Here is a 21727-nt window from a genome sequence, read left to right as displayed (position 1 = left end):
GTGGCCAAATTTTTTTTAATTAAATTAATTGAGACAAAGAATGTATATAATTCATTTATTTCGAAATACATTTTACTGCTGTCAGAAAACAGAAAAAAAATGTTAATTTGATAAATAAACATTGCTTTTCGCTTAAATTAAATGTTCAAACTGCTAAGATTCAGGTGGGTAGCTTTTTTTAATAAGTCTATAAAATAGGGAAAATCCCCAAAAACCATCTAAAAACAGTTTTTCGGATTTTTGAAGGTGGCGAACCTTACGGAAAAGCTGATAAAAATTAGGAATATAGTGTTTGATAAAATGCACAAGATTAAAAAAAATTAGACCTGCAGCCATCCCAAAAAAAATTTTACGTTTATTTCCGAAAAAAAAATTAATTTGAGGTTACGTACACTTAATTTACGGTTCCATAAAAAATCATCATGTTTTGTAAAGGCCTCAATTGTGAGTGTGAATTTTTTTGAAATTAAAAAAATGAAGTTTTTGATGGTGCTGGAAGGAGGAAGGGGGGTGGTGGGTTAAAATTACGTTATTACGTATTACGAATCTTCTTGTTAATCACATAGAACTTAAAAAATGAAAAAAATTGAATTCTGTTAGTGAAGGAGGGTACCTTTTAATTTATTTATCGCGTCCATAAGTGAAAATTTTGATGCGCCACTGTCGACGCATGTGCCACTAAAAAGTGATGACACAGTGTTCATATGTTTTCTTTTAGGTTCTACTATTTAAGTTATAGGCTCTCATCTTGCTTAAAATGATTAACAAATTTCACATATACCGGCTATTAGTGTACGAGCGCGCGAATTCATTCTCATTCGGCTACGCCCACTATTTTTTACTCGGAACGCAAAATACTCTTTGTTTATAACACTACTGTTTAAACAATTTGTAATATTTTTTCCAGCTAAAAATTTTGTTGAAAAATTTGAATTTGCTTATAAAAAATTGGTTAATTTCAGCTCTTAATGTTGTTAATTAACGTAACAGTGATTTAAAAAAAAATTCCATCTCAGCCCCCAAAGGTGGTAGGACTTTTATTAATTTTTTGAAGTTGTGTTTTTTAATCAGCTTTCCATATTTTGTATTGTTATTTGATTTGATCTAATTTCCACGGACTTATTGTAATTATTTATAAGCTTAAAAAGTGCTATTTATTTACAAACAATTTTGAGTACATTAATGTATTTTTTTGAATTATTTTTTCATAGCTTTATGTATAGCTTTGTTTAACAATAAAAAAATTAATTTTTAGCAATGAAAATAATCAAAACCGATAGAATTTGACTTGAACATTCAAATGCGGTAAGCAGAATTGCTATTTTATTTTTAAATCAAAAGTTATTCGGGTTCAAAAATTGCAATTTTTCGATTTTTTGAAAGTTTAACCGCGTTTATGTCGAAAACTATGCATCCTGCGAAAAAAACTTGTAAAAACATTTTTTGCTTAGAATGACCCAAAAAATACAAAAAAATGTTTTTTTTTGCGAAAAATCGCTGTTATGTGATTCCTCAAGTTCTTTGTATATAACAATCTTATCGACATCCGGATCAACTATTACCCAAAAAAATTCGTGTTCTACGGGTCAAAATACATAAAAAAACTTAGGTAAGTCCATCTGAATTAAGGAGGCCGTTGTACCCCTCTGGCGACAGGACTAAATAGTATGTAAAATTATTTATTAAAATTAGCTGCCTATTTTCGGCATGGCACATGCCATCTTCAAATCGTATAAGTTATAAATGCCTCACAGAAGAGGAATAATTATCGATATACAACATATTAAAATTAATTACATTAGGACTGTCTTTATAACTTAGAAGGGAGTTGATGGTACCAAAAATATTTTAACAAATGTATATTGTTTATTTAAATTTGTTAAATGTATATTTGTTGAAATTTAATATTAATTTTAATTATGTTATAGTTTTTAGATTTATAGAAAAAGAAAATACTAGTAGGCTCCGCCTAGGGATGAAGAGCTACACTTCACGTTCTGGGTAGAGGCTGCTAGTAAAATATATTAATAAATATAGTAAATTATAAATTATTAAAGGTCAAAAAATATAAAAGAAATTGAAAAATAAGTTAAACAAAAAAATTAAAAATTGTAAGAAATTTAAAACATAAAATTAATAGATTATGGCAAATTAATTAATAAATTGTAAAAATAGATTTAGTAATTTAGTAAAAAATGTAAAAATATAAAAATATCTGTAATCCCATCAGGAAAAAACGACCTGGATTAGTCACTAGAGGCCAGGTCATATGTATAAACAATAAATAAATAAATAAAAATAAATAAAATTAGGGCGAAAACCCTTTAAAATATTAAACTTTTAATATGATGTTTAATATGTTTAGTAATGGCTACCTAACATCTCCATTAACAGCTGTTCCTATAAAAATTGTGCTACTCAAAAACATTAATGAATATTAAATATCATTCAAAAGACAGTACGCCAATTCACCTTAATAATATTAATAGTGCAAATAACGATTATGAATATGTATTATATCCAGATTTTTGATGTGTAATTTTTATTATCATCAAAAAGCTTTATTGTACTTATTTCATAAAAAATAAATTGTCATTGCAACTGAATAGACGTTGTAAGAAACTCTATGTTCATTTTGTTTTTGAAGGTATTTTCTTGTGACGTTTTAATACATTCACTCGGAATCCTTTTCGAATGATTTCTGTGCCCAGATGTGAATGCATTCACACGTTCGATGGTATAGTTGTATATGGGGCCGTCCATTAATCACGTGATGTTTTTTTGGCATTTTTTAACCCCCCGCCCCTTGGTGATACATCGTGATATTTAAAACCCCCTATATTACATGTATTGTGACATTTCCAGATTTTTTCTGGACCCCTCCCCCCTTTCTAGCCTCACGTGATTGATGGCGTGATGATATTGTGAATATCACGTGATGATATTGTGATGTTATTTTCATGATCAGTTGTTCTTTTGACGTTCATGTACTTTGTTTTTGTTTCGCTTATTTTAGTGCCTCTTTTTCGTGCTTCAGGATCAATTTACTTGGATGCTTCAAGAGCCGTTGGAATAACTAATGATAGCTCCATCGTCTGCATATGCAATAGTTTATACTGATTTGGTATTTATATGGCCGGTTACATTGCTTTTTCTGATGACGGCCTCAAGAACTAGGTTGAACAGCATGGTTGATAGTGCCCCTCCCTGTCTCGCTCCCACATTGATGTCAAATAGGGGATTCAGTTCTCCACCTGCTTTAACTGCGGCTATTTTTCCCGCCACGTCATTTTTATGAGGATAATAAATATTTGTTAGGTATACCTAGATTACGAATGTCTTCCAGCATTTTGTTTCTTTTCGCACTATCAAAAGCTTGTTTAAAGTCTATATACACATATTACAAAGTTGTATGTCGTATCCATAAGCATTTTCTTGAATCGTTCTTGGTATGAATATATTGTCTGCAGTGGCTCTATTTGGTCTGAATCCATTTTGATAATCCCCAGTTATTATAATTATTTTCTGGGAATGTTCTAATTTTGTATACTACACTATACTCTTTTTTACAAGACTGATTCATTGTCACTCGTCATTTAATTTCAATGAAGTGTGACAATGAATCACCGTCTTGAAAAAATTGTCAGAGTATAGGAATCTAATTGGCCCATAAATCTGGCATTCCCTCTTATGTATTGGCTGTACGTATAATAAAAATCATACATTTTCATGGTTTTATAATTTCCCAGTTAATTTTATAAAAAAAATGTCATAGATAAGAAAATTTTTTAAGAATAGCTTTTCTAAAATTTATGTAATATTTTTAGGTGTCACATTTTTCCAAACATCTTAAAATTTGTGTGGCGAATGAAAGGCACTTATTGATTCTCGGAATGGACTCAGACACATCTGAATTTGTTCCCATAAAAAGACTGGATACCGCAGAACCAACAGGATGCGCCTTATTCACAGAAACTAGTTTAATAGTAGGAGCTGATAAGTTCTTCGAAATTGATCTGGAAACTTTTCAGGCCGAGGAATTTCTGGATGCTTCGGATGCTAAACTGAAACAAGCTCAAAGGTAATACGATTTATTTTTTGTTTGTTTAGTAGATCTAGATTATTGATTGAAAACGAAAATGAAGTTTACTTTGAATTTTAAGTAGGGGAACATTGTCAAAAATGCAATTTTACCCTAAAATTAAAAAAAAATAATTTTTTCTGCGTTTAACTCACTACAACTTTGTTCGGTTGCCGATAAATATTTTAAAGTAAAAGGTGCACATTCGCAAATTGCAAAGTTAAATCGCAAAAGTTGAGTGAGAAAATTTGAAATTTAGCTGTTTAATTACGTTTGTGTTAAAGTATAGAGTACAAAGAAGTTTTCTGAAAAGTTTTAGGTCAAAATGTTATATGATTAACTATTTATATGGGAAATAAGCCACAATTAAATAAATAAAAAAAATTTATTGACGTTTCGACGCCCAAATCGGGTGTCGTTGTCAAAATACAAAATTCTAAATTAAACAAAAATGTTGTTGCTAAGTAAAATATTCTTCTAATAATTTATTTAATCTGACTCATTTATATAGGCAATTCAGACATCTATTATACATTTTAAAGTAAAAGACTTTAAAATAATGTTGCCAATATTCATGAGTTGCGTTCCTGGGACGACTTTACTGAAAGATAGTTCATTCGATTACATGAAATCAACCCCAACTCAAGAATATCAGTCACAAAAAAATCATAACATGTGATCTGTGTTTAAAAAGACAACCAAATGCAACGATGACAGTAAAATTCTCGCGTTAGAGATTCCATAGTAAATCACGATGGAAAACCAGGAAAAAACCTCGTGATACTATCCCGTCATCGGAAGTATTTGGTCTTACATTTAATTTACTTTCAAAAACTAATACCAAATTCTGACTTTAATATGTTTAAATTATAAATAATATTAATAATACATAGATATATGTATAAGTAATACTAAAATATAAAATATGTACTAATTCGATATGTTATTGAATTACTAATCGTGGTATTTTCTTTCTATTGACTTCCTCTTTCAGTATGTGTAACCACATCCTACTGCATTCTACCGAGGAATTTGTGACACAATTGGTTTCATTTAGCATAATTAGAGCAGCTTCTTTGATTTTTCTCTTTTTACTATCTGATTCTTTCAGGACTATAATTGAATCTCTCCACTGAACTCTATGTTCATTATCCCCTGCGTGTTGACATATTTGAGATCTATCAAATTCTCTATTTTTAATATAAGACTGACGTTCACTTATTCTAACGTTTAATGGTCTTGATGAATAGTTTTGAATGTTGTTGAAATGTTGAATTTATTTCCTATTGTTTTAAGTTTCTCATGTTTAAAAATCTAACACATGTCATATTAGAATGCCATTTACAGATAAATAACATAAACGACCTCTATAAGGAGTTAAGAAATTTAAAATGTTGTTTCCCAATAAACCTTAATACTTTAATATTTACAAATGATATGGAAATTCTTCATCTCATTTATAAACATGTTAAATTATGTAAATACATGTTGTAAACTAGGAATAATTTGTTAATTTGGTTTGAAAAAATTAAAAAGAAAAAATAATATATAAAAAAGAACATATATAATAAAATAATAAAAAAATAAATAAATAAAAAAATAGAAACAAAAAAAGAAAAGAAAAATAAAAAAACTAGTAAAAAATAACAAAAAAAATTATAGAAGTAAAAAAAGTGATTACCACAAATTAAAATATATAATAAAAAAAATATAATATAATAATATTTTATGTTGTATCAAAAAAATAATATTGTAGTACTTACGTTATGAAATGAGAAATTTATGACTATGAATCTGCAATCAATCACAAACAAGTCTGGCTAATTGGCTCCGCCAAAGCCATTTTTCAAGAAAAAAAAAGTTTCTCGGATAGTCCTTTTATACAGTGCTAGTCAAAAGTCCGTACCCCCCCTCGTATCTTTTGAACGGTTATACCTATAATAGTGAAATTTGGAGATAGGAAATAAACGGACGTAAGCTTCTTAACTAGTCATGACAGGTGACGTAATAGTGACAGATGACTTTACAGCGCCACTGTGACAGATAATTTTAAATGGGACCTTATGGCAAGTGACACCTCGTTTGAAAGGTATTGAAAATACCTATTCAGTCATACTAATATTGTTGTAAGTTTAAGCTAATTTTGACGAATTAATGAAATAAATATAAAATTGTAGTTTCATTTAATTAATTCAAAATTCCGCCTATGATTACTTGTCAAAAAGGTTGACGTTGACGTAAAAACTACTAGAGAATCGAAAAACGTCAACTTTTTTGACAAAAAAACCATCGGCGTACATTTGAATTTTTATTAATTAAATGCGAAGCTACAATATTATATTTATTTAATTTATTCACCAAAATCAAAATCAACTAAAACACAAAAAAATTAGTATGGCTGAGTAGGTATTTTGAATACCTTTCAAACGAGGTATCACTTGCCATAAGGTCCCATTTAAAAGTATCGGTCACAGTGGCTCTGTAACGTCATCTGTCACTATTACGTCACCTGTCATAACTAGTTAAGAAGCTTACGTCAGTTAATTTCCTCCATCCAAATTTCACTATTATAGGTAAAACCGTTCAAAAGATAAGAGGGGGGGGGTACGGACTTTTGACTAGCACTGTATATGGTATTTATATTTTCCTCGTATTATTTCTTGTGAATGTTGTAGGATCCCGTTCTAAGTTGTTCTGTTCCATTCGATCCAATCTTGACAATTCCTTATTTATAAACGATAAAGGATAATCATTTTTTAATAAAACATATGTTAACAATTGTTTTTCTTCTAATTCTAAAAATGAATTTTCGTTAGAACAAGTAATTTTGGCTCTATCATATAAGGATTTAATGATTCCTTTTTAACGTTGATGTTGTGATTTGATTTGTAATTGAGATATCTGTTGGTGTGTGTTGGTTTGCTATACACTTGAGTCTCATATCCAGTATCCTTCTTTGAGACTAAAACATCGAGGAAAGGCAGGGTGTTATTGTATTCCTTTTCCATTGTAAATTTTATTGTCTCTTCGTAATCGTTTATAATATTCAGGAATGTATCCAACAATTCTGATCTATGAGGCCATATTGAAAACACATCATCTACATTTTATCTCCACCATAATGTGGGTTTTAAATTTTGTTTAGAAATGATATTAGTTTCGAAATCCTCCATAATAGGGCAGTCAATGAGGGTATTTGGCTCCGAATTCCATCCTACTACATCGATTTACTTGATATTTTCACAGTAAGTAGGGAATAGCTCAAGAAACAAAGTCTACCCTATGCCGATGTGCGCTTTTATCGTGGGGGTGGTTCTCACCCCATTCTCGGGGGTGAAATTTTTTTTGGATAAAATAGACGCGGAAGAGGCTATAGAATTTAATTCTAAGCAAAAACTGTTCCATAATTATTTTTTGAAAACTCAATACTTTTTGAGTTATTCGTGGTTGAAAATTGGCCATTTTCATTGAAAAATGATACCCTTTCGGACAGATTTTTGCGAATAACTTAAAAACTATGCATCTAACAAAAAAAACTGTAGAAAATATTTTTGTAGCTTATAAAATAACAAAGAGATTCGTTCCTTTAGAAATCTTCTAGTTATAATAAAAAAAAGGGGTATGGTAGGTGAGAAGAGCTTGTTTTTTGGTGCATGCTCAAATCGGTGTTTTCAACTTGAAATAACAGAGACACGCTTGATTTTAGCTGTATAATGGTACTAATAACTTTGGTAGTGCTTGAAAAGGCCTTTAAAATTAGCGGTATTAAATGTCTATTATGTACATTCAAACTAAGCGAGATATGCTGCAAAAAAATTGATGACGAATGTATTTTAAGAAAAAATGGGAAGTATATTTTTAACCCCTCATCCATCAGAATTTAAATACATCGTTTTCCTTCTAAAATACTTTTTATTACAGTGTTATTTCTATGTTCAAAAAGTTGGACTGGTTTAAAATAAAGGATTTTTGAAAAAAATAAGATCAAATTATAGAGCGCATTTTTAAATCTCCTTAAAAATCTTCCTTTTTCTCCATGTAACTCGAAAATGATAACAGATACAAAAAAAAGTTAGGATACAAAAATGTAGAGTTTTTTTATACAAAAATTTCTTTTTTTTTTTTTTCATTACTGTATCTGTTATCATTTTCAAGTTACATGGAGAAAAAGGAAGATTTTTAAGAAAAATTAAAAATGCTCTGTATAATTTGATCTTATTTTGTTCAAAAACCATTCATTTTAAACTCGTCCAACTTTTTGAACATAGAAATAATACTATAATAAAAGGTATTGTAGACGGAAAATGATGCATTAATATTCTGGTGGATGGGGGTTAAAATTACTTCTCATTTTTTCTTAAAATACATTAGTTATCAATTTTGTTTGCAAGATATCTTGCTTAGTTTAAATGCAATTTACCTTTAATATTGCTCGTTTTAAAGGTCTTTTTAAGCACTACAAAAAGTATTGGTAGCATTATACACATAAAATCTACCGTTTCTCTGTTATTTCAAGTTGAATACACCAATTTGAGCATGTAGCAAAAAAACAAACTTTTTCACCTACCATATCTCTTTTTGTATTATATTTAGAAGATTTATGAAGGCAAGCGTGTCTTTGTTTTTTTATAACCTACAAAAATGTTTTATACAGTTTTTTTAGTTAGATGCATATTTTTTAAGGTATTGGAAAAAAAATCGTTCGAAAAAGTGTTGTTTCAACGAAAATGACCAATTTTCATCCACGAATAACTCAAAAAGTATTGAGTTTTCAAAAAAAAAAAAAATTATAGAACAGTTTTTGCTTAGAATTAGGTTCTCTAGCAAATTCCGTGGTTATCTTACCAAAAAATTTTCCACCCCTGAGATGGGGTGGAAACCACCCCCAAGATAAAAGCACACATCAGCATAGGGCAGACTTTGAATTAGGAGATAAGTAGAGGCTATTCCCAAAATTTCATTAAAATCCATGCAGTAGGATAGAATTCGGAGGTAATATCCTATTATTGCTCCCATTGACTGGCGTATAAATATATTAGCCAATAATGGAGATAAATATAAAAAATCATAAAAATGCCACAAGGAAATAGCTTCAGAACAACATTAAGAAAGCTAGAACACTTACAAATAATAAAAATTAATGTTTACGACAAATTAAGGATGATACATTAATTATTGTAACATTAGTTAAAAATGTAATTTTCAGTAGTAATTGCACAAGAGCTCTAAAATTATTGAAATTTTCCCTAGTGACACTTCGACAGTTTTAATTTCACGAGCCGAAGGCGAGTGAAATTATATCAAAAGTGTCACGAGGGCAAAAATTCTATATTAATTTTACAGATCGAGTGCAATTTGTAGCGATTATTTCATGAATAAAACTGTTCAAAACCAAAATTTTATTGTAATTTATTTATGTAAGTGCAAGTTAGTACAATAATTAAACACACAGTTATTATAAATATTTTACGGTTGAAAGTCATCACTTTTATAATTTTTAAAACATTAATTGTCATTAATGTCACTGAATGTATTTTTTCGTAGCAACGAAGTGCATCTGACGTAATATACTTGACGACGGGAAATTATCAAAAATTATCGATTTAATTTAGATTTCTGTAGCTTTCTATTGGTCAGAATCTCCTATGAATGAAATAATCATTACAATCAATTTTGGCTTAATCCCATATAAATACAATATTTAACTTAAAAAAATATTGATTTTCAAGAGGTAATTTAACTTAAATTTAATTTTAATAAGTTTTTTTTTATTTCAGTTGTTACAAGATGGGCTCCTTTCCTTTGGCTATCATTCAAGTCTGCAAAAATCCCAAAGAATATCTACTATCTTTCAATGAATTTTCAGTATTCGTCGACGAATATGGCAGATCAACTAGACAAAATGAACTGAAATCGGATCACTTACCTTTAGCATTTCATTTCAGCAAATCCTATTTGTATGTATGTCAATTTTCAGCTGTAGGAATCCTGAAAATATCAGAAGAAACTTGCAACAACGACGAAAAACCAGACATTGTTCGAGTTGAATTGGATAAATTTAAGTATTTAGGTTCAAATAAACAGGGTATATTCATAGGTGTCAACAATGAAGTTAGGTTTTTAAATGGTAGTAAGTTTATTCCTTTGGACGACAGTTCTTTGGAAATTGACAATTCTGATAACTCTGAAGATAGGTTTACTTTTAGTAGTTCGATTGTACAAAGTTTGGATGGAAATTTGAGTGATAACGAGAGCGTGGAAGATAAGCTCAAGAGGGTTAGGTTTTCAGAAACTGATTTGTAACGTTGTTCCAATGCTCACTGAGAATTTTTCCAACGCTAGCTTAATTATATTTAGTTCCTTTGATTTATTTTAGCACGGAGCCAATAACTCCGTACTGTTTGCCAAAAATTCGATACGAATATCACAATTTATTTTATAGATTTTGTAGATTGGGATTTATTTTCACATAACTTTAACATACCTAAGTAATTAATAGTTCAGATTCTGTACGATTCTGTAGTTCTGTACGATTCAATGTACAATTTGCGTTTTCTCCTTTTGATATAACTGTTCATCAATATTCGTCTTTAGTCAATTTTAATAATCATAAAGAAAAATGTTTAGGACTTTTCATTGTTTGTCCTTCTGATATGGTCTATTATTGCCAATTCTATTTTCGGATGATGTCATTTTTATTGGTCTCTGTATCTGTTGTGGTTGCCTTATAATGCATTTAAAATTATTTATACTGCCTTCTAATTCCAATCTTTACTGTCATCTCAAAACAGTTTTTTATTCACATGGATATTAATATCCATATTTTCATTCCTATCTTGTCATAAATTTGAAGATATATGTAGGTAGGATGAATATATTTTTATTTCTGGGGATGTTTCGGATTCAATAGGCATGTTGATTATTAAAAAAAAAAGATTTTAAAAAAAAATGCACAATACAACCCAACATATTGACTATTATTTTTTAATATTACTTTAAGCAGTATGTATTACGTTGGTCAATAAGTCCTGGTCCTACTAGTAAAACAACATTTATTTTCAAAAATTATTCTTTGTTCATCAAAATTATCTCTTTTAGTAATGATACAATCATTCTAACGCTTTTCTAATTTTTAGATGCCTTCCTTGTAAAACGATTAACTTTGCCTTCAAATTAGGTTCAGTTTCGGCGATTGCTTCCTCATTGGAGATATATCTCTTGCCACGGGGCATTTTTTAGATCAAAGAAAAGGTGGTAATCGCTGGGGGCCAGATCTGGACTATACGGTGGGTGCGGAAGCAGTGGCGTAGCGTGAGTGTCGGCTGCCCGGGGCGGAGGACAATTTTGCCGCCCTCTTATTTAGGTATTTTAATTTAATGTATACTATACATTACATACATTAATTATAAAGAACTTTTCGGCGAGAACAGTCATCATTATTTTGCATTATACAGATTAGATTTTAAATAAAAAAGTTTATCTAAGTTTTACAATCACGTTTTATTTTTTATCCTGTCAATATTATCTGCAAAGCATTTACTTTCTGAGCGCACAATTTTATGTCAAGTCCCCTTGTTTGTAAATATTTTTGTGCATCATTCACTTCATGTAGCACCGGTTGCCACAGGCCCAAAAAACAAAGAAATGAAAATGACTGTATCGAAACTAGTAAAGCACCTGCATCTGTCCTAGTGTTTAAGCTTTCACATGCCTCTGTCAGTTTTTCCAAAGTGACGAGAATGCCTTTGTAATGATGCCATGTCACATTTACGGCATCGCCTCTTGCACTCCACCGCGTGTCTTGAACCCTTTTTAAGAAGCTTTTGCCTGTAGCTGCTATCATAACTTCCCAACGATGTGCCGATGAGGAAAAAAGAATAGCAACGTTCTAAAGTGCCGAAAAAATTTACTGAATCCACCTCAACTGAGGCAGCGTGTAAACAAACTATCGTCGGCTTAGGGACACACAAACCTAATTCGGGTAAGGGCGAACTTCCTATGATATTATCATAAGAAGTTCGCCCTTACCTGAAATGTAGTTAGGTTTGTGTGTCCCTAAGCCTACGCTATGTTTAACGAATGATTTGAGCAAGGTACGAATTCAGCTTTAAGATTTATTTCTTAAATCCTTTGCTGAACTCCTGAATACTTTCCAGCCATAACAGCAGCATTATCATATGCATGCCCTCTACAGTTGCTTATATCTAGGCCATCAGCTTGAATCTTGTCCAAAATCATCTTTGAAATTCCTTCAGCAGTTTTGTCTTTAGTTTCAATAAAATCTATAAAAGATTCCATTACTTTTACTTCCTGATTTTCAATTACTACGTATCTTAATACGTGAGTCGTTTGATCCTTATGAGAAAGATCTGGAGTGCTGTCGAATATAATTATTGAATAATAATTAGCCTTATTTTTTATTTGCCCGATGATATGTTGGCGAACATTATTTCCCAAAATGGCAATAAATTCGTTTTGTATTTGTGGTGACATATAAGTGATTAAAATTTTGCCACACATTTTAGAACTTACAATATGTTCACGAAGTACAGGATCGTATTTTGCAATTAAATTAACTAATTCTAAAAAGTTCCCTCCATTGGTACTGGTGTCGTTTTCTATATGTCCACGCGTAGCCAAATTTTGTTTGGCAAGGAATCTTATAATATCAAACATTCTGATAAGAATTTCCAGCCATTTCTTTATTTCTTTTGCCTCTATGTCTTGCTCTTTTTTGTCAGTAGTCTGTCCTTTTTGAAGTCTGCTCTCCAACTCCTTCCATTTGCAATAATTTTGGATGTGTAGTGCACTTGATTCGTGACTTGAAACCTTAGGATTTAATTTCCACCAAGTATTAAATCCATCAGATGAGCAAAATTTAGATCCGTCCGGTGTATTTACGTTATCAAATAAACGACAACAAAAGCAAAATAATCATGCTTTAGATGGAGAATAAGCCATCCAAGTTCGTAAAACTTTTTCGCCGTTAGTCAATGTATGGCAAAACCATTTCTTAGTAAGCCGTCTTGTCTCTCCTTTTGATTTTAAAGATTCCGTGCTCCTTTCAATCGGTCCGAATTTGTAGTTGCGATAAAAATATAAAATGGTTCAAATATTTACAAAATATTTTTATCATTTATTGTTAAATTTTGCCGCCCATAAAAAGTTCCGCCCCCACTACGCTACGCCACTGTACGGAAGCAATTCAAAGCACAATGTGTGCATTTTTACAGTCGTTTTCATCCACTTGTGACGCGGTGCATTGTCTTGGTGAAACAACAATTTTTTCTTACACAAATGAGAGCTTTTCTTTGCGATTTCGGTCTACAAACGGATATAGTAGTGATTGTTTCTCCATGATTCAAATAGTCTGCGGGTCCCAAATTATGTCATAACCTTTCCGGCTGTTTGTTTGCGTCTTTGGGCGGCTTTCTTCTGGTGCAGTCCACTCAAATGACTGTCTATTTGATTCCAGAGTGAATTGAAGAATCCATGTTCCATCTATTGTGACATACCGATGCAAAATCTCCGATTTTTTTCCGATTAAACATGTACAAACAGCGCCCACATTCATTAATTCGTTGTTTGTTTGGATCTGGTGTGAAAAATGCGGCACCCATTTGAAAAACAACTTTCTTATCTTCAAATTTTCATGTATAATAGTCAAAACTTTTGATAACTTATGTGTTGTCTACTCTTGCAACTTCCCTTTGCTGTTTTCCATAATAATTTTCAGCATTTTTAGATGTTTTCGGGAACAACTGCATCAATTGGTCTTCCAAAGTGCTCAGCAAGTTGGTTTCAGTACAACAGTGCAGTGTTTGAATTTAGTCAACCATCGTTTAATGGTTGCAATCGATGGAACAGACAATCGGTAACACTTTTTGAGCCATTGCTCAGTTTGGACCGTGATAAATAACAGTGATAAATCAACATACAAAATTGCTTTGAGTTTATTGTTCATAAACATCACAAAGTTTTGTCACTTCAAGCACTGTAACTGGGTAATTGGTAATCCGAATGACATGAAATTTTGACAGCAGACTCTTGAAGGTTAGGGAAAATTCATTAGAGGCGCCATGTCATAGTTAGGCCAGATAATTATTGACGTACGTATTATTTTATATTCGCTGACACCACACGTTCCCAACACTGTATCAGAGGTTCCCAACCAGTGTGCCGGGCACACTGGTGTGCCCTGAAGTCCCTGTAGGGGTGCCGCGAAATTTGATTATACTCACTATTATTATAGAGATAATTTACTTAAGTGTGCCTTGACTGAACCAGTTTTTCAGTTAGTGTGCCTCAAGCTAAAAAAGGTTGGAAACCGCTAGTTAACAATTTGTGGACAAAGCTTATACAAAATAAAAAATACAATAAAAAACAAAAAATAGTAAAAAACTACAAACAAAACAAAAACAGATTAATTGTAAGTTGCATCAATGCGCATATACCACAAGTCAAACACCCGTTTATTTATGTTACATATTCGAAGAGTAATAGCACAGATTTTCATCATGATTTTCAAAATGTGATTTTGGCTAGCCTACAGAGATGCAAAACGTAAATTTTGAGATTCAGTGAAATTATGTATTTTTTTCAGTATAAAATGTTTTACAGGCCCGCCTATGTGTGTGTGTGTTCACAAAGAGGGGATGGCATTAGATGAACTTTTTGCCACAGATATTTGAAAATTGAAGATTGAAGATGTCATATTAAATTTTTATTTTAGAATCTTTAAGAAATTGTATGATAATATCATTAATAGTTTTGGTATTGAAGCTTAGTAGATGTGAAATATTCAGCGGTAAACTTACATTCCGCTCCTGAAGTCTAGCAATTAGTGCTTTCGTATGGTTTTTATTAAGTTCACAATTAAAGATTATATGATTTAAATCTGCAGTAGAGTAGTTATCACATGAACAGAGAGAGTTGATACGCATTCCTATTTTAGCTAAATGTGCAGGAAAATTGCCATGGTTTAATCTTAAGCGACTTAGGGATGTGGAATAAAACCGAGTAACGTGATAATCAAATATGTGTGGGATATTTTGCGGAAGTTGTGGGTATATGTAAGTGTATGGATTCCTCGAAGTTTGTACAAACTTAAGCCAAATAGTTTCCCATTTCTTTCTTAATTTTTTATGCAATTCTGGAATGTAATCGCTGGAGATTGTTAAATCTACTATTTCATTTAAAGTTGCCGAATTCTTTGCCATTTCATCCACTATCTCATTTTCTTTGATTCCAGCATGTCCTTTTACCCAGATAAAGACCAAGTCACTACTCTTATTTTTAAATCGAGCGATTGTCTTTCTAATATGGCATAACAACTCATTGTTGTGTTTTTTGGTTATTGGTTGTGATATTGCCTCAAGAGCAGATAAAGAATCTGATAGTATAACCGTGTCTCCAAAGTTCTGTTCAACCGCGTAAGTTAGGGCTCTTTCAATAGCATAAAGTTCGGCAGTGAAGATAGATGTACATTTAGGTAGTCTAAAAGAATTACCACTTTTTATATTAGAAACATAATAAGCACTACCTACACTATTACATGTTTTCGAACCATCTGTATAGATGTATTTATAATTAGAAAATTCAGATAAGATTAATTTTATAATTTTATTGTTTTGGCATGGTAGGTTTCTATATGTAGGTTTTATGATCTTTGGAAAGATTGCGATTTCCTCAATAGAAAGGTTATATATGGGTAATATTTGTTTAGTGTTAATGCTAAAGTTGTTAGTTTCTAGATAAGCATCTGTAAGAGGGGGAGAAGTTTTAATTCTCCAATAAGAATTTGTTAAGTTATATTCAGTGAGACTGTTAATTTTACTTAATAATTTATGTGAGTCTAAAGTCCTGGTCTTTAATAGAAACTTATTAGACAAGAATTCTCTTCTAAGGTTTAGAGGAGGTTCCTGCGCTTCTGCTAGAATTGCAGCACATGGCGTTGACTTAAACGCACTAATACATATACGTATTGCCTTATACTGAATATGATCGATTTTTGATAAATTAGATTTTGACGATGAACCATATAAAAAGCATCCATAATCAATGATTGACCGAATATACGATTTATAGAACATTAATGCTATCTTTGGGTCGGCACCCCATCTAGCTTTACATATGCAACGAAGCATGTTTAAACCTTTATCGCATTTGTTGATAATGTGATTCACATGGAGTGTCCAGGTTAGTTTTTTGTCCAAAACCACGCCCAGATACTTATGGTGAGAGGATACATTAATATCAACATTACTTAAATTTATACTGGTAGGGGAACTTAACCTATGTCTAGTGAAAAAGGTGATGCTAGATTTTTCAGGGGATAACGTGAAATTAAAAGCCATAGACCATCTTTTTACACATTGCATTATCAGATCCAAATCGCATAAACACTCATTATATGATTTACGGCTGCTGTATATACAGAAATCGTCTGCATACTGAATAATTTTAATTGTATTATTTGTTTCATTTAACATGTCATGCAATATATGTCATGTCATGTCATGCAATAATTTTAATTGTATTATTTGTTTCATTTAACATGTCATGCAATATATGTCATGTCATGTCATGCAATAATTTTATAGGCCCGCCTATAAAAGTGTGAATTGTGTATCGGCTCTCTCTAGAGTGCATCGTATTTCTTTAATATTCAGTTAAATAATTATTACCATATTTTGCTTCATTATTGGTTGGAGAAATAATAATTCTTTGTATGTTGCTACCATAGAAGTCAATGCATGTCTAAATTCAGCAGGGTAGATGTTACTTTTTGTGACAAAGCAATTGAAGACACAAGTGCATGAAGGGTCTATGTGAAAAATTTTCCAAAACATGTTTTTTATGTTAAAAGTAAGTTGTTCGAACCTAAAAAATCTTTCAAACAAGCCAAACACGTTTTAAAATTAATATTTTCTAAGTTACTAGATTGTAAAGGATCTATGTACACAGTAAGTTTTAAAATGTAAGTGCATAAAGTATCTATGTACACTTTTTATATATAAAAAATATATAATAAATATATTTTTTAATAGTGTTAATAAATATACATATTAGTTTTAGGACAACCTATCCTATAAATTTAGTCTATTTAGATCTTATAGTAAAAAAGTTCTAGTATAAAAACTTTAACTTCATTTTTCTCAATAACTTTCAAATGTCACATAGACCCTTAAAATCGTTTTCCGCGGGGTTGTAATCGTTACAAGATAAATTACGGAGTAAGTCCGTAATCACAGAAATCGGTATAATGTCCGTACAATATAGCCGCTGTCATCGGTGAAACTTGTGAACAAGTGACGCCACCATAGACATAATAAGAATAGACCATGCATCCTAAACAAAATAGTGCAACGCGGAACACTCAATCAGTGGTCTAATCTATGGACGTCACTCGTCACACGAAAAACTTGGCTACTTTCTAGTTTCGCTTGGACATTCAAAGAGTAAGCGTCAGTTCGTATTTGCAATGTCTCCTAAGACGAGAAGCTGCTGAAAAAGCAGGAAAGAAATAGAAGCGAAAGAGGAAGGAAAGCTATGCTATTTACATTTTAAATAAATATTTAAAGTAACGAAAACTACGTATAGTGTGTTTTTTATATGGTCAACATTGCTATTGCATCTGATTCAGATAATTGTGGATATCAGTAGTCCAGGAACAATTTATATTCAAATGTAGTTATTTTTGGTACTTCAATCAATTATACTATTAAGACTGTTACTCTAAGAATATAAATACTTTTATTGACCATATACTTACAAAATACCTAATAAAAATGACATGTGTGTAAGTAATAATGGACACTAACGTATACAAATTAATTTTAACGGTATTTTAGAAAATAAGTGACTTCTCTTTCGTGTACTTAATTTTTAAGACTGCTGTATTTATCTTGCCTTATTCTTAATTTTTGTACTGATTTCATGTCATTTTAAATGATATGTAATATTTTTTAATATTGTAAATTGATGTATTTTAAAATATATAAATAAAATAGCTTTTCATATTAAATATTGTATTTTTATACCATCGCACATATACAAAAGGACATGCATTAACTTGTTCCCGAGATTAGAATCACCAATTTGGCTAATTTCCTACCTGAAGAAATATATATTCGCCCCCGAGAATAGCAGATAAATCGAAATATATTCATGAACTCGTGTCCGTAAAATTATGAATCAGTATAAAAGTATCATGTCACCGTTGGGCTTTTAATACAAAACTAAAATTAAAATATTATTTCTCTTATGTGGTATTGCTCTTGGTCATAAAAATTAAACTGTATAATATATGTTTTATATATAGGGTGATTTATTAGTGGGGTAAAGCTCCGTAGATCCGTTATAGTAATAGATAGCGATAAAAATTTATAAAGAAAATTGTAACCAACTTTGAGCTTCAGATTACAAAATTAGTTAGAATGTTACAGTGTGTTCTATAACATAGTGGCAGGCCAAACTTATGGTGTTTTAAACGGAACACCCTGTATTTTATTTTATATTCGAAATCTTCTTAACTTCTCCATTACAAAAATATAAAGGCTTGGTATGTTATACAGGGTATTTACAAAGTTATAACCAATTTTATATGAAAATCGTAACAAATTCAACTCCCTGTATAAATAAAAATAAGTACAACGGCATTGTCTATTGATGCCATATTTTTTTATTTATTTACAAAATTTTCATAATTGCTAATTTTCTTTATATTGAATATAGGGTGAGTCAAAACGCAAGTACATTATTTTCTCAGTAATTTTAATTGTAACACCCAGTATTTTATATCACTATAGAAAAGTACAATTACTGTACTTTCATTTGTAAACTTGTACATTTGTAAAAGTAGCTTTTAATTTTTTAAACAATGTTGTATTTTGTGTTCATGTTTTTTTTTGTAAAATTTTTTACTGATAAATTATTTTTTGCTCTTTATTTGTTACACTGTTACATTTACACACAAAAGTAGTTTTTAATTATTGTTTTCACAAAATTTTGTATTTTGTGTTTGTGTTTTTTTTTTTTGTAAAATTTATAGCTAATAAATTGTTTTTCTTTCTTTATTTGTTACACTTACATACAAAAGTAGTTTTTAATTAAAAAGACTAAGTTTTCACTCTAATGGCATATAAAACAACATAATGCTATTCTACACCCCACCAGAATGAAAATAATGGGAACCTTCTCTGGTTACACCTCCGAGGCTTCTACAATTTGCAAGCCATACGGATGCTGAGACTAAGGAAGATGAGGGAATTCTACAATTTACAATTCACGTCCCATCTGCTCAGCGCGGTAAAGTTCCAACGAGAATGGTTCCCTTCATACTCCGCACAGAGTAAATGTAAATAAAAAATGAATAACCATTTTCAATTTCGTTGCAAAACGAAAACACAGCCGAACCATATTCTAGTCCAATCAGGGAGTGCTGCAAGCACTCCTACCGGCCTCGAAACTTATTAGTCTCTCATCAGGAGGCACATATGCTGCTCTCCCTGATCCAACCAAAACAAACCCCAGCGTGCAGTCCCGGATTGCAACGAACGAAATGGCATAGATGCCCTAGCGGCAACTGCTAGCAAAAAGACTAAGTTTTCACTCTAATGGCATATAAAACAACATAATGCTATTATACACCCCACCAGAATGAAAACAATGGGAACCTTCTCTGGTTACACCTCCGAGGCTTCTACAATTTGCAAGCCATACGGATGCTGAGACTAAGGAAGATGAGGGAATTCTACAATTTACAATTCACGTCCCATCTGCTCAGCGCGGTAAAGTTCCAATGAGAATGGTTCCCTTCATACTCCGCACAGAGTAAATGTAAATAAAAAATGAACAACCATTTTCAATTTCGTTGCAAAACGAAAACAGCCGAACCATATTCTAGTCCAATCAGAGAGTGCTGCAAGCACCCCTACCGGCCTCGAAACGTATTAGTCTCTCATCAGGAGGCACATATGCTGCTCTCCCTGATCCAACCAAAACAAACCCCAGCGTGCAGTCCCGGATTGCAACGAACGAAATGGCATAGATGCCCTAGCGGCAACTGCTAGCAAAAAGACTAAATTTTCACTCTAATGGCATATAAAATAACATAATGCTATTCTACACCCCAATTCCCCCATCTTCCTTAGTCTCAGCATCCGTATGGCTTGCAAATTGTAGAAGCCTCGGAGGTGTAACCAGAGAAGGTTCCCATTGTTTTCATTCTGGTGGGGTGTAGAATAGCATTATGTTGTTTTATATGCCATTAGAGTGAAAACTTAGTCTTTTTGCTAGCAGTTGCCGCTAGGGCATCTATGCCATTTCGTTCGTTGCAATCCGGGACTGCACGCTGGGGTTTGTTTTGGTTGGATCAGGGAGAGCAGCATATGTGCCTCCTGATGAGAGACTAATAAGTTTCGAGGCCGGTAGGGATGCTTGCAGCACTCTCTGATTGGACTAGAATATGGTTCGGCTGTGTTTTCGTTTTGCAACGAAATTGAAAATGGTTATTCATTTTTTATTTTTTTTTTTTTAGTTTTTAATTGTTTCAAAAATGTACGTTGTGGTTGTGTTTTTTTTTTGTAAAATTTATTACTAATAAATTATATTTCTTTCTATATTTGCTACATTGTTACATTTATTACCAGATTGATAATCAATAATCGTAAAATGTCAGTTTTAGACAATTCAGTCATGGCTTACTTAAAATTTGGAAAGATTTAGACCTGTAATTAATGGGTTTGTTCTAGCATCAGCTTCAAACGGTTTGAAACCATCAGCGAATAGCGGACCAGCGCGAGTATAGGGGATAGCACTGGTGACTGTATTATGTTCTTTCACTGACCAACTGTTTGCTGACGGTTTCTGACTAGTTTCACTGTTTGCTAGAACAAACGTAATAATTTGCTTTGAAAAATGAAAATATCTCGAAAACTAATAAATTTAGACATAGGGAATGATATATAAACATTAAAGTACGGTAATGGTAATTTTCGATAGTGATATAAAATACAATGTGTTCCATTTAAAATTACTGAGAAAATATTGTACGTGCGTTTTGACTCACCCTGTATTCAATATAAAGAAAATTATCAGAAGTAATTGCACAAGAGCTCTAAAATTATCGAATTTTTCCCGAGTGACAATTTGACAGTGTCAGTGAGACAGTGAGTGAAATTATGTTAAAGTGTCACGAGGGCAACAATTCGATAATAATTTTAGAGATCGAGTGCAATTTGCTGCGATTATTATTTCATGAATAAAACTGTTCAAACCAAAATTTTATTGTAATTTATTTATTTAAGTACAAATTAGTACAATTAAACTTACAGTTGTTATAAATATTTGACGGTTAAAAGTTGTCACTTTTATAACTTTTAAAACATTAATTGTCATTAATGTCACTGACTGTATTTTTTCGTAGCAAGCAAGGGCATCTGACGTAATATACTTGACGACGGGATATTATCAAAAATTATCACTTTAATTTTTATTTCTGCAGCTTTCTATTGGTCAGAATCTCCTATGAATGAAATAATAAATATCAATCATTTACGAAAATTTTGACAATAAATAAGAAATATAGCATCAATAATCTATTGCTTTTGTGTGTGTGTGTGTGTTCACAAAGAGGGGATGGCA

At 31.5% G+C, this 21727-nt stretch overlaps 1 protein-coding gene across 1 annotated transcript in view; it reads left to right on the top strand.

Annotated features, from left to right (window-relative positions):
- LOC114332329 (citron Rho-interacting kinase) overlaps positions 1–14458 on the top strand; it is a 199066-nt gene extending 184608 nt beyond the window's left edge. Inside the window, exons 18-19 of the mRNA XM_050648479.1 lie at positions 3828–4081; positions 9859–14458. Of these exons, the coding sequence (XP_050504436.1) occupies positions 3828–4081; positions 9859–10384 (780 nt within the window). The 3' untranslated portion in view covers positions 10385–14458. The remainder of the gene's footprint in view (positions 1–3827; positions 4082–9858) is intronic.
- Positions 14459–21727: the final 7269 nt, after the last annotated feature.

The sequence above is a fragment of the Diabrotica virgifera genome, chromosome 4 (assembly GCF_917563875.1).
Source record: "Diabrotica virgifera virgifera chromosome 4, PGI_DIABVI_V3a".
In the NCBI taxonomy this organism is placed as follows: Eukaryota; Metazoa; Arthropoda; class Insecta; order Coleoptera; family Chrysomelidae; genus Diabrotica; species Diabrotica virgifera.
This window is presented reverse-complemented; position numbering and strand designations above follow the sequence as displayed.